A 20,234-nucleotide genomic window follows, 5' to 3' on the forward strand; every position below is an offset into this window, starting at 1 on the left:
TCCTTTTGTAGTCACTTTGTTCAACCGGAAATTACTTAGACCAATCACAATAAATGCTCTAAGCATGTAAATGATAAAAAACAAAACCTTTTTTTTAACCGTCTGGTGTAAAAAGACAGGCAACTTCATTCAAGCTATGTAAATAAACCAAAAACCTCAAAAATAATAATGCATACACATAGATACATAGGGAGGCCTTGAAGTCTGCCCTTTCTATCCATTGGTCTGCTCAAGTGTCATTCACATCTCGTCCGCTAGGGCTTCCAGCATGAGGTCTGGGTGAGCCAAATTAAAGCCATTACCTCTCTTTGATCACGTATACAATTGGCTCTCTTCACCGATAGTGATGGCATTTTGCTCTTGTACATATGCTTATTTGCTTAGTTAGCAGTCCACTAATCAGACTAGGCCCAGACCCTGCTTTCACTTCAGCTTCCTTTTCATGTATTTACGAGCGTCTCCTTTTGCGAAGGGTCATTATTTACGTACTTTTTTCCCCACCAATATGAACATCACGTTCACACAGCTTCTTTTGACTTTTTAATGCTTTTACACTTTTAATGTCGATTACAAACATTTGCAAATAAAATTGGCAAAGCATTGCAGCCTTGTATTGGCTAGGCCAAGGCTTGATTCAACTTGGTCAGGTAGAAAAAGGGAAGATGTTTTCTCTCTGGGTTTGTTCCTGAGAATCAGGATGGAGGGAGAAATCAAGCTGAGAACACGACATTCCATTTCAAAGCCACCCTTGGTGATGTTTTATAGATGGCCCGTGTTCTCCTAGCGACACTTGGCACTATATAAAAGGTATTTTGTGCCACAGGGATTCACACAGATAAAACAATTAGTACCTGTCGCTGGGGGTGAAATGTTTCTTTCAAGGAACAGGAGAGGGGAAACTGTGGCATTGATGATCTTATTGCAATTAAGAGGGCACAGTGTACAGGCTCACAGAGGGCAGACCAGTGCATGTCATCCCAGAGAACTCAGTGGGGAGTGCTGCAGAGGAACCATCTCTGGAAGGATCTCACTCCTGAGGGTTTGTGGGCTAAATGAAGGGGGTTTTATTAGAAACTGCTTCTTTGGACTCTTCTCCCTTACAAAACACACCCTTGACATTTCTTTTCTGTGTTCACAACCGAAATACCACAGTGTGCTTATTATGTTCCCACATGAAATCATAGCCTGCAAACACATTTTTTACAAAAACATATACTCCAAAACATAGACTACCAGACTCTGTCTACCATAAATCTCTCGGTACAAAAACGCCGTCCTGCTGCTAATCTCCCGATCAAGCACTTGCCCCCAAAAATGCTAAGGTGCAGCTGGCAACACATAGTAACCCAGTGAAGTCATAGTCAAACAAGCTTTATTCGGTAAAAAAAACTATATAAGCATTGCAAAACAAAAACATTCAGTGCCATATATCTCGAAAAAACAACATTCATGCCATATGCCACGTTAAAAGATTCGCTTAAAACTTAATGATAAACATACATTTCCTGAAAAGATCTGCAAAGTACGCGTTACTGTCACACAGCACCCCTCGAGTATTAGGGGCGTAACTGAATTGTGCAAATGTGGCCAATATTATAAAAAGTCAACATGCTTACAATATCTCAGTATAAACCAACGATAACATTACTTCCCCGCCGATTTCCTCCATCTGACAGCAGCAGAGATGAAGTTATAGACCATAATGTAAGTATGTTCTGATTGCAATGTATGTAGTTGGAGCAAAGCAGGTCTGCATCTTCTGATGTTCAAGGTCCTCAACGGTGCACGTAAAACATGTTTCCTGGGTACAGCATATAATTTACAGAAAAAATAGATGAAGTGTTGAATGGGCAGAACTCGAATCACAAGGACAGGGTGTAAGGTCAGATTCATGAAATACATTACTGGGGTATGAAACCAGGAAATTAACTATGTTGAACTGGACCATATCAAATAAAAGCTCCAGGAGTGCTGAAAAGGGAAGTGTAAATAGGGTTTTGCTGCCGGCAGGCAGTCAAACAATCTATCTGTAGTTGCTTTTTGGAAATAGGTGTGGTGTCTTGTGGGCTATTGTATGTATCAGATCTCTCTAGCATGACAAATTCATAATTCATGTATCTTATCTTCAGGATGCTGTAAGCATTGTCCAGGTGTAAGTAGTCATGTATAATTTCCTGGTTTAAAACTGTTTCACCTAAGGGCATGTGTGTGCGCCACATGACACTTTGAAGAATGCACTTTTGTGCATTTTCCAAAGGATTCGCAAATTACCATCAACTTGAATTTGATAATAATTTGCAATTCCTAAATGCAAAGTCGAATTTAGTGAATGCTACATACATTTCATTTGGGAATCGCAAATTGAAGTTCCCTAAATGCATTCGCATTTTAGGTAATCACAAAAAATTGCGATTACTTTTATTGCGAATGTAAAAAGTTACATACATAGCATAATACCTTTTTATGTTCACAAAGGGGCCGATTCTGTGAATCAGCCCGTTTGCGAAGGCAAAAAGCCTTGATACAGCTGGCCCCATATTTTTTTTGCCTTTAAAAAGGGCGCGAAACAGTCATACACTCTAGGCATCACGTTTCATCTTGGGGCCATTCTACAAGCTCTTTTTTTGTTTCTTTGGGATTGAGGCTAAAGAGTAACTTTGGTCTTTACATTCAATATTGAGTCTTTCTCGATCTTCCTGTTGTTAACATTGTGTGTAGTCTGGACCAAAATAAATGTCATATATTTGGGTTTTTTAGTACAGCGAGATCAAAATAAATGTATAGCCCTGAGTTATTATGGCCTTTTCAGCCGATACTGAGTTGTCAACATTATATACATTGGATTCATGGAAAGCCCCTACTACATGGGGACCCTGGTTATATGGTCCTAAAATAGAGGTGCATCCATAGTGCAAATATATCTGGTCTCTCTACTGTGATGGGGAATTTTCCCAAATATTTTTGACAAACCCCTCTCAATTTTCTGTGAAAATCCATCACTATTTCCAGGGCAGTTTTTCTAAGAATTAAATTATGCGTGCATGGTGGCAGATTAGTGACTTACGTTGGGTGGCAGACTCACCACCATGTCGGGCAGAGTTAATTCAGATCTTTGACAGAGCTGAAGGTGGAGCTGAACCCACCACCTCCAGGCAGCACGCCCACCACCTGCAGTACTTGGAGGGAATCTGCCGATTTGCATTCGATTTTCCCTTTCAGGACAAGGCCCTTTCTGAGAACCATCTTTTTTCCACACTGACTCACTATATTTGCTCTGGCCTTTTCTCCAATGGCGACATTTGCCACAGAACCACGACTTGGTATATGACCCATTTACCCCGACCAGAAGGCACTTCCGTGTATCTAGCTGGGTTTGGCCCTACGCTAAACTTGCCTTCGGCGCCCAGTCCATTTTTTGTTATGATAATTAACTTCTTAGAATTCAAGGAATCCACCTAGTTCGCCCCTATGTACGTACCTGTCTGTGAGGCGAGTTAGAAGCTAAGTTTGGCAGACGCCAGGCAGCGGGAGGGGCTGGTGTGACTGATGGCCGCATGACTGTCACAGTAATAAATTATTGCTGCGTCACTGCCGGAGCTCTCCAGCACACTGAGCCAGGGATCGGGTGGAAACGAGGCTGTCGAAGACTTCACGAGTTTATAAAAAGAACATTAAAATAAAATTGTGTCCGGGGATTCTTTTCCCGATGTTGTTTCCTGACAGCAGCGATAGCGGTCTGGCCGAGTGCCCTGAGCAGCGGGTCTGAGGAGCCCTGTGACTTATCTAGAAATGATTTTTTATTATGGAGCAAAGAGGCCACAGATAAAACAAGTGGGGCTGCCTACGATGAGCAATCAATGTCAAAGAACGCATCTGAGTAAGCGTGATGTTATAAAATAATACAAATGTTTATATACTCTTTCCCTAACGTGATTCTTTTTCTTTATAAAATATAAAGAAAACATGTATTTTTGTAAATAATTGATCATTTTCTTCACTTGTTTCGGTGTATGATATTTTCTGTTACTGCTTGTATTCACTGCTGTGGGTGGCTGGAGATAGTTTACCACCCCATTAAAGTCTGAGTAACAGCAGACAACAGGCCAATGGTAGTGGGCAGGTCAATGTGCACTGTCCTAAATTACAAATGCCGCACCCATGTGCTTTCTCAGTTAATTAAATTAAACAAGTACTGCCAAAGCCAATAGGTTTAATCTTTGAGGCTATTGCCTCTGGCACTGCCTTTTGTTCCTGCTGTAATGCGTGGGCATTGCCGACTTGGACAATGATTTATAGCCATGCTGTTAAGCAGCATGACTAAAATAATAAAATAAAAAAAACTATAATGTATGCAGCACTAATGCACATTTAATTTAGAAAGAGCTTTAGCCCTAACTACGTCATATTGCTTTTTAAAATTAGTATTAGCCACACTCCAAAGCATCCGTGCTGCTATACAGCATGGCTACAAAACATTGCCAAAGTTTAAGGCCCTCTCATGCGAGACCGATTGGCAATCGCCTTTGTGAGATTTATTGTTGGCTTTGTTGTCATGGAGTGGTATTGAGGGGAGTGACACTATGAGGAGTTCACAACTCTCCTAATAAATTGCTTGAGGGGTACAGGAGGTGGTGCATAGGGGAGTAGTTTTTCATAGGAGAATAATAAACACAGAAGAAATTTAAGTTAAAAAAAGACCTTTGGCCCAAGTGTGGTGAAACTCTCTGTCGGGGGCAGGATGCCTCGACTGTAAGAAATGGTATGAGGAGGACTGTGAATCTGGATAATAAAGAGTACCGGCAAGTTACTTAATCATTACTAAAGCATGACGTGGTAGCGCACTGTCATTTACAAACAGTACATTTTCCATTGGAATGGGCATAAAATTTGTACAGACATGCAGTTTTACTTATATAAAGCACGCAAAATATAATGTGTCAAATTTGCGTTTCAGCAAAAATGTATAATTCACACATGATCAATAAAAGTGTCTTGATTGCTTTTGATCCTATAAAATGCTTGTTTCCATCATATTTCTGAACTACAAAGAAGTGCTTCATTTGGGCTTTCCTAACTGTTGATATAATTGGTACTGTTTGAACAGTTCATCTATAGGTATTTACATTTTATTGTGTTAGAAAAAAACTGAAATAGTACAATCTTTCCTTTCACACATCCTGCAGCCCAGCAAGATTGTCATATTGTTGACTGTAAAAAAATCCTTTCACATAGCTGTAAAATAAAAAAGGAAATACTAATTTCCATGTTAAAAAACATAAGCATGTTTGCCAGTATTTGCAGCCCAATGTTTGGCCTGTCTGTGAACACTCAGCAAATACGACAAGATAATAGCATAATTTAAAGGCATCTTTATTGCTCATTTACTTTCTAAATACCAGTGCTGAAGCACCCCCGCACTCTACTTCCAGCGCCTTTGACGAGATTACCAGAATTTGGTGTAGGATTGGTGCCATAATCTCCGTTTCCACTTGTATCTCCAAAACACATGTAGTCACTCATACGTTTTTCCTTCAGAGTGAGGACTAACTACATGGACTGGCAAGTAGACCTGGTCCCTTTACTTGAACTCTCTCCCCATTCCAGGGGAAACCCGCTGACACTCCTGGTCCAATCCTTCATCTCGCAACGAGGTTTTAGCAATCAAATTGGAAAGCCAGGCAATAGCATGCAAGGACACTGTTTACCAATAGTGTGGTGGTGTGGCAGGAGGAATGCAACTAGGCAGAACCTGATCTCTCCACTCTACCCCGCTCTCTCCCCGCACTGACCCGTGGTGACTTTGCAGAATATGCTGTACGGCTGCAGGGTCAAAGCGGTGCCTGTTAGGATATATTTGCTGCTCTGTGCAAAGGAGTGCACTTTGAGATTAAACAAAAATAGATATTCCAGCACTGCAGCGTTTTGTGAACAGGAGATCCCAGCTGCGACGGGCCAAAGTGGGGTTAGATTTCTTTAGCCCACTCAGCACTTTCACAAGGGGAGGACGCACCCCTGTAGCACTTCTGGCATTTCTTGTGTACAGAACCCAGCAGTGCTGGAATGCCTGTTTGTGTTTAATCTCCCTTACACGGAACAGCGAGTGTATCCTGAGGGGCCCGGCTTTGACACTGCAGCCGTTGGAAAGGAGACAGCATATTCTGCACAGCTGGAATCCCCACAGCACCCTGCGGTGCAGCGGCGGGGATGAGCGACGTGCGCTATCGAAGCCTGCAGAGGAAAGTGCAGACTCAGGGGGGCAGCTTATTGAGGTTGCCTGGGTGTGAATGGGGGACTTTAACAAGCCTCCCTTTAGAGGACGGGTGGGGAGCCTTCTCAATGCAGCCCAGAGGAAGGATCTTTATCAAACCCCCCTGAGTGGGGTGGGTAAGAGGGGCAGTACCACATCACCCTGAGCCGAATCACCCAGAGACGTTTTAAGGCATGGGCAAAGTAGGCCCTGGTGCAGGGGCCCAAAGCTTCAGGGGGGTCCTGATAGAGCCAGCTCAGTTCTGTAGAGAGCCTTGCCCTGATCACCTTAAGCAGTTCTTGAACAAATTGTTTCAAATACTGTTTTCCTTTAATTTATTTTTAATGTGAGTGATAGGACCATGCAATATCCATAAACAAAGCTTGTTTTAGATCAAAACAGGACCTTGCTTATGAAAAATAAAAGGAGGGTCACAAATATTATTTGCAATAATATTAGTGAGCTGCTACAGCATTATAATAATGAAACAAACATGTCACTTTCCCTGAATATCAGATGCTAACAGATATAGAATTTGGACCAGTGTGCCTGTGCACTGGCCAAAGAGGGCATGGAAGGGCTGAAACTGGATCATACATTCAAAGCTGTTCCAAACAGGGGCGCCCATAATAGGTTTAGCCGTGGCCCCCCGAAATCCTTAAGATGTCCTTGACATCATGTCATCTTACATGTCGTATGAAGGGATGCAAGAGGAGGATCTCTTTATATGCTGAGGACTATTTGTTTCTAGTATCTCCAGTCAATAAACATTTAATGCCTTTTTGGATTTAGTACATACATATAGAACGATCTCCAACAATCCCCTACCCATCGACAAAAACAGATGCTAAGACTTAAAGAAGGCCCTCCCCTTAAGAGCATCCCCATATTTAATAGAATCCACACCGTATTTGGAAGTAAAGTTCGGTAGTAATCTTTTCCAACTGAATTATACAAGTTATTAAAATACAAATTTAGGATGTACTTCATAATTTCTTTAGGTACAAAATCTTCCTGATTGCAAAAATCTTGAAGCTGAACATTCTTCAGAAATTGTTGCCTAATTATAGGGCGCAGGAAAACACCAAGGTTGGTTAACTAGATTCTACAGCTTCATGTGATTTAATGTTAGCCCACAAAATATAGGCCTAATGTAGTATGTCTTTATGGACATGAAATCGAATATGAGAGTAGAAGATGGGATGAACATTAAAGAAATGTGATTTACCCAGAGATAGCACAGGCCCTCCTTCCTAATTATGATTTGGGTAGTAAAGAAGATAACAAAAGTACAATCCATAATGCATATGGTATCCATGCCCATCTCTCTCAGGAATCAGCAAAGATGTTACCAAATCAACAAAGATTTTAACAAACAGGCCAACCACAGCCAAAGAAACACACATGAAAATACTCATAATAAGCATATTATGGACCATAACAATTTGTACTTACTTAAAAGCATTACAAACAAAAGTGAAAAGAACTTAAATGGATATACTAATGATAAGCACTGGTGATAAATTTGGTATATTCCCAAAAGAAATAGATTGTCAAATTACTTACATTTGTCATGTATAATTGCACAAAATAAAAGATGAAGATACAAAAGGTATGCTGTTCCTAATTTTGAAACAAGAGGAAGCTGGTTTTGTGTGGTCATGAAGTGTAGGAGGATGAGGATTCCTCCTCTTGGAATATAGAGCCCTCACATACCCAGCAAGCTGTCATGCTTGATCATATGGGCTGCTCCTCGTCAGGTCGGCGCTGCTATACCCAACGGGCTCCCTATGAGGGGCTCTTTGGCGGAGATCTTTTATTCCAAATGCCCTTTGGTGTCATCTAGGTGAGGGACCTAATCAGTGTAGATGAAGGTGTGAAGGTGTATAACCTGCAAAAAGTATTAAAACAGGTCAGGGAGTACCAGCCAAAACTATTTTAATCAATGGGTCTCCCACCCTGATTAAAAGAAACAAAGGCGCATGTCTGAGATTATGTCTGACCCTTTCCTTAACCAATGAAATCCCACCTTTTAAAATTACATAATAACTATGTCCCAAATCAAAATACTTACTCTCATGGCAAAATACTGTTATGCAATGTACCACAAAGAGGACTAATCAGCGGCGGGTCCTCCGCTAAGACGGAGCAGCGTCGCCTCACTGCTCTCCAATCAGTTCAAAAAGGAAAACTAAATGATAATAACGCAGGGTTATCATTTTATTTTTCCAACTGCAATGGCTCAAGTCCTTATGTGCAGTGGGCAGGGCTCCGTGATGTCACAGCACTGCAGGTGGAGGATTGGTGGGACTCTGTAAGTGCGCATGATGATTTGGCTGACCGTCTCGGGCCTGCCAACCCGTCATGGACACTTTGCATGTTCTCCACCCAGGCTGTAATGCAGCGTGGGTGGAGAACATGCCCAGGCTCTCCCTTCCTGTCTGAGTGCCGAACCACGGTGCTCAGACCAATGACAAGACCGTATTGCAGCATTGTGATTGGCTATAAGAGCCTAGGTGCTCCCTTATGGGAGACTCGAGAAAGATGAAGAGGACGGAGGCGAGGCGGCAGCCATAGCCAGGTAAGTGTGTTTTAAAAAAATCATTTTCATTCCCCCTCCTCCCCGCCCACCACTCCACCACCCCCTTCCGGTAGCAGCCGCTACTGGGCCTAATTGCTATTTACCTGTGTGGAACTTAGCTGCGTGGTAAGGCCCTGCTTGGTAAACACCGTGGGCAAAGAGTGGCTACCAATTCTGACTTGTGCCAAGAGATTCCTGTTGTATTCTTTAATATCTGAAGAGCATTTTGAGGGGCACTAATTGCTGAGTTACCAAATAGTCACAAATAAGTAGACTGTGCAAGCTGTCCCTAAGACTCTTGGAGACTGGGGTTAATATGAATTAAATGTGTGAGGTTAGCTTGTCAAGATTATTTCACTTTTTACCCTAAAGTTATTATACCGTTGTGACTATCATCAAGCTTGTGTAGACTCACTATCAATCTCGTGGGAGGTTCCCCCCGGCCTTGGAGACAGTAGGATGATTGAGGACTCATGTCCACAGGACAACATGGTCACCCTGTTAGAGGCTACAATCGGGGTTTAGTTGGACATTACTCACCTTTGTCAAATATGAACACATTCTGCATGGATCTGAACCTTATGGTAGGAAAAAAGATACTTATTGATCTTGTAAATTATGAACATCCCCAAAATATTTTTTATTGGCACATTGTATTTTGTTTTACTAATTGTGTGTGAAAGACCTTTTCTATTATTATTTTTTCCAGAAAGGTTGCTGGCTCACAGACATACCATGCAGGTTTTAGGATATATCAGTACACCATCCTCTGCACTTGTATATCTCGTGATGTAGAGTGTGTTGTGCCCGTGGGTGCTTGAAGGGAGCAGATATGTAGGTGGCAGTGTCGTGTCCTGGGTGCATGGAGTAAGCATGACAGAAAAACTGTTGCAGGATTGCATGGGTGTTTCCAGACATTTCTCATGTCTACACCTGAAACCATAGACTCCAGCCGGACATCATAGCCTCCTGCTTGTGTGTCAACAAGACGGGCTTCTGGAAATCTGTTTCTTGGCTAACAACTGGCTTCTAAAGTTCACGCATCTGTTGTCACCTTCCATTGTAACTGTTGATGCCTCTTATTGCTCGGTGTAAAGATTTCAGTGCTGCCATAGACAGTTGTAAGTCAGCACCAGGAGTGTAAAACAGGCTCCAACAGCCCTTATGGCGCAGGGGGCCCCAACTATTCAGGGGGGCCAAACCTTTCACAGGGCCCCATTCAGACCAAGTCCAATGAATACCTATGAGATCTAGGAGACTCAGGGGTCACACATCACGGTCTTGACGAAGGCCCCCCGTAATTTTGCATTACGCCACAGGGCACCAATGCAGACGTATTTTTCGAACCATATTTTTTTCATCGGAAATTCTTTGAAACTTTAGTAATTATTCTTTCTGTGTTTCTGTACACATAAAACAATATTTTTTTTAATCAAATACATATAAGAAAGCACTGCCCATTTTGCAGGGGTATGTCACATGAGATCATAAATTGCAATTGAAAAAAAACGGAATTTCTCAAAAAGTTCAAGACAACTGTGGTCTGACAGTAACAAGGCAGAACCTGACTTATAATGTCCCTTTGATTACTCAGCATTTATTCCAATCTTTGTATTGTATTGCCAATGCTAGAGAGACACAGAGAGAGTCCCAGACAACTGGAGAGACTCAAGAAAATCTGAAAAAACTGAAGAGAGACAGAGAAGCCGTGAGAAATACAGAAATGTTTTGAGAGTACTGGAGTGACAGTATCACACACTCAGAGACATCTTGATATTTCGTTACAAAGAGAGCTTGAGAGACTCGGAGTAGCAGTGACTCGGAGTGAGCGCCCCTTCCTCGTCCAGGATACCATAATAAATATCTTGTTCACCCCTCCCATGAGTGCTTTGACAATACCCCTCAACAAAGCTCATAGACAGAAGTATATTTGGGGGTTGGAGGATATTGGCCCCTCCTAAACACACAAGTATAAAAGTCATGGGACACCGATGGGATCACCTTCCAGAATTATTTTAGAAAACATCGATACTTCATGGCAAAATATCACAGAAAGCAATACATTTTTGGCATCAGATTGCCATTGTTCTACCCCTAGTGATTGTTAGGGAAATTATTACAAAGTCTCAATATTTAAGGCACAGTAAAAAGAAATAAAGCATAAAATATTACAAGGGGCAGTTTATCTCCTCCTAAGTAGTTTCATGCAAATTTGTGGCATATATATATATATATATATATATATTTATATATATATATATATATTTATTTATATTTATATGTGTATATATATATATATTCACTGAAAAAACCATAGGTTATAGACCATATATAGTTAGGAATTAGCATTTACAAAACCTTGAAAATTCACTGAAAAAACCATAGGTTATAGACCATATATAGTTAGGAATTAGCATTTAAAAAACCTTATTTTACTCACACAAAACCATTGAAATTCCATATATAGTTAGTTGCACTAACTATATATCGCGCACCCGCAATCCACTGCTGATGATGTCACATATTACATCATTCATGACATGGTCAGTGACATCACTGATGACATCACTGATGACATCTCAAATGACATCACTGATGACATCACTGATGACATCATCCAGTGACTGTGTGTTTCTGTAAAGTTTAAATATGTTTTACATATTGAAGAATGAGTAGATGTATAAGTGTCTGGACGAAGGATTTAGTAGGTGCATGACTGAATGTATGAGTGAGTGATTAAATGTGTCTCACTGAGTGCATGGGTTAGTGACTAAACTGTCTTAATTTGTGCATCATTATGTCTGTTGTTCTGTAAACTGCTGCATGTGTTGATCAGTAGCTATATGTTTAACTATATGGGTTATTGATTGATTGTCCAAGTATTTGTATGGGAGACTGAGTGTGCGTGTGGCTGGCTGGGAGGTGTGTGACTCTGTGCAGATCAATGTGTACTTGTATCAATGATTGTATAACAAAGTAAGTATGTGTTAGTATATGTTTGAAAATGTAAGGTGCTCTATGTTTAACTGTATAGACAAGAACATGGAAGTGTGATTGATTCTTTACTGGACTGACTAGGTGTGTGAGTAACTCCATGGATGAGTGGCAGAGTGTGAGTGTCTGTATAGGTGTATGAGTGCATATGATAGTGTTGTAAACATGAGTGATTGTATGTATGAATGATTGTATGGGTGAATGAGTGAATGTGTGTGTAGACGTAGGAATCAGTGAGTGCGTATGTAGTAACTAGTATTGGTGTGTCAATGGTTTCAAAAATTATACTCTGTATTTAACACTGGGTGAAACAGAGGTTATATTAAAATGTGAGGAGATGCATTGTATTGTCACATGAATGATATCATCAGTGATGTGGTCATTGATGTCAAATGAGATGTCATCAGTGATGTCATCAGTGATGTCATTTGAGATGTCATCAGTGATGTCATCAGTGATGTCACTGACCATGTCATGAATGATGTAATATGTGACATCATCAGCAGTGGATTGCGGGTGCGCGATATATAGTTAGTGCAACTAACTATATATGGAATTTCAATGGTTTTGTGTGAGTAAAATAAGGTTTTTTAAATGCTAATTCCTAACTATATATGGTCTATAACCTATGGTTTTTTCAGTGAATTTTCAAGGTTTTGTAAATGCTAATTCCTAACTATATATGGTCTATAACCTATGGTTTTTTCAGTGAATTTCAATGGTTTTTTAATAGCAAATATCATAAGCTGTCGAATGTCAAGTACGTGGTAAGTGAAAACATTTTCGTGTTTATGCACACTGATCTGCTTTGAATGGTGCCCCCCCCCTCATTTCTATTAGGAGTACTCTCTCTTTGCAGATAGTGAAAGGTAGTTAACGCAGGCCTTTACCCCCGTTGTAATACGTCGTGCCTGCTTCTCTCTCCATTTGATTGATTGTTATCCAAGTATTTACTGTTTTAGAATTGGTTCTCTTTGGTTCATTCTCTATTTACAAACAAACACAGAGTCGCAATACTCTGTTTAGTCTTTGCAGATAACGAAAAATCGTGTAAAAAAAAAAGAAAAGGAATCGAGCAAAATCAGTAGGCCACTAATGGGATCTCTTTTTGACCTCGCTAAAATAGAAACATTAGGAACAATCCCTCATGACAAATACAAAACTAGTGAGATGAACTGAACTCTACACAATGATGGCTGCAAAACAGCTCGGCTCCGCCACCCACCCCGCCAAAAATAACGATAAAGAGCGGCTGCCATGATTGGTTGCGGAATGGCCACGACGGAGCTACGAAATGGTGCTGCTCTCATGCTAAACCCAGCTTCAGTCTGAAACATCCAGAAACACTGTAGACTACCAATTCGATCAGTTCCGGTAGCGCCCCAATGTAACCCGGTAGAGAAGAACTAGCCCTCCCCTCTTTGACTGATGGTTCTTGTTGCCTGTCCCTTCTGTTGTCATTTAACAGAACTATTTAGCCTGCTGAAAGGGGTTGTGTTCCGACCGCTGGTTGGTGGAGACATTTTGACTATATTCTGGACCTGCGTTGTCGCGTAATGCGTCATATGACGCGCCGCGTTAGCGCATCCGGAAGTCATCCGGGGCGCGCAGCGCGTATCGTAAGCATAACAAGTCATGTGACTTGTTAAAACTTTTCATTGGTTCATTTTACTTTTCTTATTCTAATGATGAAAGGCTTGGTCATATGACCTAAAAATTACGCTTTTTATTACTTCCGAACATTATTTTTTCTTAAATATATGTTATAATGTTCCAGGCTAATGTACTTTCCCGGAAAATTTACAACTGTCCTGCAAGTAAAATATATTCTTTTTTCGAGAAAAAGAGCGTTTCTTCGTCCCATGACGGAGCCGTTGAGCAAAAGAGGGTCGACCTGCTGTCTTAGTCGCCGATACGCCTGAATATGAGATTCTTATCGATCACTTTATGTTGCAGGAGTAGAAAACACAACAGCCCTTGACCATTTATCTTTACTGCGTTCCTTCGTATTATACCTTTTACCCTTCATGTAATTGGTCTGCTTTATTTCACTTGCCTTTTAATGATTCTAAAACAGTGACTATTATTAAAAACTTTACCAATGTATATACTACTACCATGTTTTCTTTTAAAAACCTTTATTGTGAAAATTTCATTATACAAATACGAGCCTATAACCACGTGGGCCGGCCACGGAGCAAACTGTAATCGTATATGATGAGTAGACATTTACACTGTAGAGGAACGTAACGGGCGGGCCATTAGGTTGCAAGAACTAAGGTGTCTAACAGTTACGGAATCGGTGGACGTACATTTTATAATTAAAATACGACAGGGCCAGTTACAATAAAATTATCTAGATATACATTTGCGGGCAAGTACCATGGGTGACGTTAATTCGAACTTTCAATAGTACAGTAATCAATAACACATCAGAACTTAATATCAATAGGGATGTCGAAATATTCAATCAATTCTCGTCCCCGCCCGCCATGTGCTTCAAAACTGCATACGTATCTCGTGATTTCAAGGTTCTGCAACCAGTACACAACAAGGAGTTACGAGTCCCATTTATTCCGGCGCCATTTTGGGCGAGGACGGGCAGGTCCAGGATATAGTCAAAATGTCTCTACCAACCATCGACTATGATGATGTTCATATGCTGTATTTATTAGAGTAACACTCATCTGTCCACATGAAATTAATTTGCCACAATCTAAACATGTCATTTTAATCTTTCCAAAGTTCTTCTAAATATTTGGGACCGTTTCCCTTGCCTCTGATGCTGTCAGTGCCACTTCTTTGATGAATGTACTAGCAGGTCAGGGGTTCTCCTCCAAATCTCTCTTTTATGCAGCACTATAATTAATTGGTGCCACCTCTCCATATGACGATGCATGGTATAGTTACCATAACTATATTTTTTTTCGGTTCCTCTGGAGAGTTCATCGTGGCAGATGAAGCGTGTAACGTACCGGGCATTTACCTTTTTTTGCATGTACAGGAAAGGAAAAAAAAATGAGCGTCCGAGTTCTAAGGTGTCCCAGGGCCATTTTAGTGGACCAGGCCCAAATCCAAAGAACAGGCCGCCATTTTGAGAGTCCTGTTGCAGCCGCCTGTCGCTGTAGCATCAAGAGCAGCCGAAACTCAGCTGAATGGCAACTGAAACGGTAAAGGGGCGCCCCACTACAGCAGACGAGCCTCCACCTAGGAAGGCCCGTTCACGCCGCCTCCCCCCCCCCTTCGGGCACCCCACGCCGTTATTCGGAGCAGTATTGTAGGATGGCCACACCAGTGCGGCAACTTGCTAGACATCACCTCGGTGGTAACCGAATCTCAGCGCCTTGTGGTGTCTTCTATTCAGAAAACATTGTTGTGCTGCCTTCGACCTATTCGCCGCAAGTGCGCACGCAACTCAGCTGCATAGCTTGCTAGACACCACCTCGGTGCTAACCGAATCTCAGCGCCTTGTGGTGTCTTCTATTCCAAAAATATTGTTGCGCTGCCTTTGGCCCCATTCGCACATCGGTCCGCCACTGACGCCATCTCACAGGCTAATGGGGCGCCCCACGCCGAGTTTCAGCATTGTAGGATGACCACACCAGTACAGCAACTTGCTAGACATCACCTCGGTGCCATCCGGATCTCGGCGCCCCACTGCAGATGAAGTGCCTCTCAACTATGAAACCACCACGGTGACATCCGGATCTTGGCGCCTTGTGCTGGTTCCGGCCTATTCACACATCGGTCCGCTACTGACGCCACCTCACAGGCCAACGGGGCGCCCCACGCCGAGTTTCAGCATTGTAGGATGGCCACACCAGTACAGCAACTTGCTAGACATCACCTCGGTGCCATCCGGATCTTGGCATCTCAGCGCCTTGTGGTATCTTCCATACAGAAAATATTGTTGCGCTGCCTTTGGCCCCATTCGCACATCGGTCCGCTACTGACACCATCTCACAGGCCAACAGGGCGCCCCACGCCGACTTTTACCATTGTAGGATGGCCACACCAGTGCCACAACTTGCTAGACACCGCCTCGGTGCCATCCGGATCTTGGCATCTCAGCGCCTTGTGGTGTCTTCTAGTCAGAAAATATTGTTGCGCTGCCTTTGGCCCCATTCGCACATCGGTCCGCTACTGACGCCATCTCACAGGCCAACGGGGCGTCCCACGCCGACTTTCAACATTGTAGGATGGCCACACCAGTGCGGCAACTTACTAGACACCACCTCGGTGCCATCCGGATCTTGGCGCGTTGTGCTGCCTTCGGCCTATTCGCACATCGATCCGCTACTGACGCCGCCTCACAGGCCAACGGGGCACCCCACGCCGACTTTCGGCGCAGCATTGTAGGATGGCCACACCAGTGCGGCAACTTGGTGGACACCACCTCGGTGCCATCCGGATCTTGGCGCGTTGTGCTGCCTTCGGCCTATTCGCACATCGGTCCGCTACTGACGCAAACTCACAGGCCAACAGGGCGCCCCACGCCGACTTTCAGCATTGTAGGATGGCCACACCAGTGCTGCAACTTGCTGGACACCACCTCGGTGCCATCCGGATCTTGGCGCGTTGTGTTGCCTTCGGCCTATTCGCACATCGGTCCGCTACTGACGCCGCCTCACGTGCCAACGTATTTTCTCCGCATTTTATACCCTATGCCGCATAACAGGTCATGTGACTTGTTTATAAAACTTTTCATTGGTTCATTTTACTTTTGGTTTCCTAATGATGGAAGGCTTGATCATATGACCTAAAAACAACACTTTTCATTGGATGAAAACTTTTTTTTTTTCCCAAACGATGAAAGCCCCACCTTGTTTCTGGATGTTTCAGACTGAAGCTGGCGTCAGCATGAGAGCACCACCATCTCGTAGCTCCGTCGTGGTCATTCCGCGAGCAATCATAGCAGCCGCTCCCCACCGGAAACCTGCAGGAGTCGGGGGCCCCCAAGACTTTTGTAGAATCTTCAAGGCGGAGGGGACGCTTTCTAGAATGGGGTCCAAGACCTAGCAGACAAGCGTCCGATTTCCAAGGTGTCCCAGGGCCATTTCAGTGGACCAGGCCCAAAAAGGAAACAGCCTGCCGCCATTTTGAGAGTCCTGTGACAGCCGCCTATCGCTGCACCGCAAGAGTGGGCGCAACTCAGCTGAATTGCGGCTTTTGACACAGTGGACCAAAAGCGGACGGAATGGCAACTGAAACGGTAAAGGGGCGCCCCACTACAACAGACGAGACTCCACCTGGAGAGGCCCGTTCACGCCGCCTCCCCCGGGGCGCCCCACGCCGTTATTCGGAGCAGCATTGTAGGATACCAAAACCAGTGCGGCAACTTACTGGACATCACCTTGGTGCCATCGTTCTGCTGCCTTGGAACTATTCGCACAACAGTTTGCTACTGATGACCCACCCCCCGCGACGCCCCACGCCAGAAATCTGGACGTTGTGCTGCGTTGGGACTATTCGCACAGCCGACCGCTACTTCGTTGTTTTTCCCTAAAAATGTTTATATGTTATTACTGTTTTTGTTTTCTTGTATATATTTATAAGTTATTAAAGTTTTATAATCTTACTACTTTGTTGGAGTGCTATATATTTTTAATGTGACACATAATTGTAAAAACTTTGATGTACAAAGAGTCATCCCTGGAATCTTCCGCTTCAGGCTCGGTCCCCTCCCCAATCACAATACAGGATGGTTTTCAGATAATAGGAACGCGTCTGCTGTGACGGATCTCATCGAGTGTGGGCCTTGATCTACTATAACTCCTTTGAAGAGGGGTGATTCTTTACAGCTGGGGCCATAAACTACATCTGCAGGGCTAGCTGATACCCTAGGACCGGCCTGGACAATCGGACACAGAGGAAAAGGAGTGTCAGAGGGTGCGGAAGTGAATAGGGCGAAAGGGAGGTGTCGGGCGGGCACAGGGTGTGATTCTCAGGGAAGAGCAGCGCAGATGGGGGGTGGTTTATTACCCATGCATAAGACAGAGAGCGGGGGTGACCACTGCCTGGGGGAGATGCTTGCGAGGGTGGGGAGCCATGCTAAGGATCGACAGCGTGCACAGAGTGGGTCTGGTCAAGGCATCTAAAATGACTGCCGTGCACGACAAAAGTGTGGCATTTGAAAAAAGGCAAGATGGCGCAGACAATGTTTTTCAACACTTCCTGATTTCCTTCGAATCGAACGTTAACAGACGTTGGGGCATATTACCAAAGTTAAGCGATATTTATCCCTAACGATGCTTAGCAACGATTTTTTTACCGCTAAGCATCGTCAGAAATTATCGCAGATAAACCTTGCTATTATCAAGGTTTATCGCAAATACGATAAAAAACGACCGCAATGCATTAATATCGCTGAAAACTCAGCGATATTCATGCATTACCGAGCTAATGCTCTTAGCCATGTTATCCACCTCCCATTGGATAACATGGCTAAGAACTGCTCAGGGCAGGTGCTAGCTTTTGGAGATATTCGCGCTTATCGCGAATATTTCCAAAAGTTGATAATAGGAGATAGCGATGTTAGCGACTGTTTCCAGTCGCTAACATCTTGGCATGCCCACTTTGCATGTCATTAGTGATAAATATCACTCACATGCAAAGTGGGGCCCAAGATGGTCGCTATCTCCTACTAGCCGTCGCTAACTGGTGTTACCAACAGCTAGGTAATACAGATATAATTTTATCTCCGCGAAGCGGAGCGCTGTTACAGATATATATCTTCTTTTTGAACGTTAATTTCTCAAAATCCACTGAAGCACATATATTGAGACCTAGCAAAGGCACATCGAGCTACCAGTCCCTACAATTTTGCCAAGTTTCGTGCAAATCCATTCAGCCGTTCGATTATTATTATTATTATTTTTTTTGCCCCGCGGGGCCCTTTTAAAACCTCCACATCAAACCTAAGAGGTCAAGGAGGATCTACTATGCCCCCTTATGGTCATTTGCCCCTTCGCTTTGGCCTCCTCTTGTCTCTCGATCCTACCGAGAGACAAGATGGCGGCCGCTACGGACTGTTTGCAATGTTTACAGACGCCGGAGAACCAATCAGCTTCGCAAACCTCCGTTACGCGAAGCGGAGCGCTGTTACAGATATATATCTTTTTTTGAACGTTAATTTCTCAAAATCCACTGGAGCACATATATTGAGACCTAGCAAAGGCACATCGGGCTACCAGTCCCTAATATTTTACCAAGTTTCGTGCAAATCCATTCAGCCGTTCGATTATTATTATTATTATTATTTTTTGCCCCGCGGGGCCCTTTTAAAACCTCCACATCAAACCTAGGGGGTCAGCGAGGATCTACTATGCCCCCTTATGGTCATTTGCCCCTTCGCTTTGGCCTCCTCTTGTCTCTCGATCCTACCGAGAGACAAGATGGCGGCCGCTACGGACTGTTTGGAATGTTCACAGACGCCGGAGAACCAATCAGCTTCGCTTCACAAAGCTCCGTACCGCGAAAAGTCCGCGAACCGGAGCGCTGCCCGGTCCGCTGTTACAGATATATATCTTTTTTTGAACGTTAATTTCTCAAAATCCACTGAAGCACATATATTGAGACCTAGCAAAGGCACATCGGGCTACCAGTCCCTACAATTTTGCCAAGTTTCGTGCAAATCCATTCAGCCGTTCGGGCTAAAAGTGAGGCCAACCGCCCTATGGAAAACTCAATGTTAAAAACACGTTTTGGGACCCCCCTTTTTTCTCGGCCCCCCCTTGACGAACCCCCCCCCAAATTTTCAAGGGCTACTCAGAAACAAAATGTGCCATTTTCCTGAAAATTTCAGCCAATTCCGTCCACAAACGCCAAAGTTATTAGACATAGAATTTTCAAAAATCCCATAGAGAAAAAATCCTAACTATATATACCTACTGGCGACCGCCAGTAGGTAATATATATATATCTATATATACTAGCAGCCCGTCCCGACGTTGTCCGGGTATGAATTGCTGCCGGCCAGTAGTATATTGTTTTGTAGGATTTCGTTTTGATAGCATTTCTTATCTGTGACAGGCCTGTGAAACGCTCCGATTCACAGTGCACTGCTGATGCACTTAAGAGAGCGCGTTCAGTAGTGTGTGAACTCGAGTTTCCCTACTTTATTTTTCCTTGCAATATTATATAGCGCAAACTCGACAACATGGCATGAGCACAATTTACATTACAGAAGAACACATTCATTTGTGGTAGGCACGGGGAGACAAAGCGATTTGCCTGGAATCACAGGATGTTGAGCTGATGCCGAGATTCGAACGTAGCTCCCCAGCTCTAAAGTTCGCAATTCTGGAACTTGTGGCAGGAGGTGTGTCTAAAAGTGTATGTCGGTGCTGGCCATCAATGAGAGAGACCTGTGCATTTTTCAAATGGGTGGTGAAAAAATATGAGTATGTTGCT

General features: G+C 43.3%; 1 protein-coding gene across 2 annotated transcripts in view; it reads right to left on the reverse strand.

The window, feature by feature from the left end:
• The window catches only part of NT5C1A (5'-nucleotidase, cytosolic IA), a 201,407-nt gene that overhangs the window by 123,846 nt on the left and 57,327 nt on the right, over nucleotides 1–20,234 (reverse strand). Inside the window, exon 1 of one of the 2 annotated variants that reach the window (XM_078683731.1) lies at nucleotides 3,479–3,738. The exons of the other annotated variant lie outside the window; for it this stretch is intronic. Within the exon in view, the coding sequence (XP_078539857.1) occupies nucleotides 3,479–3,556 (78 nt within the window). The 5' untranslated portion in view covers nucleotides 3,557–3,738. Of the gene's footprint in view, nucleotides 1–3,478; nucleotides 3,739–20,234 lie in introns of those variants that run through there. 2 annotated transcript variants of the gene reach the window in all.

This window comes from Lissotriton helveticus, chromosome 3_1 (genome assembly GCF_964261635.1).
Source record: "Lissotriton helveticus chromosome 3_1, aLisHel1.1, whole genome shotgun sequence".
Classification (NCBI taxonomy): Eukaryota; Metazoa; Chordata; class Amphibia; order Caudata; family Salamandridae; genus Lissotriton; species Lissotriton helveticus.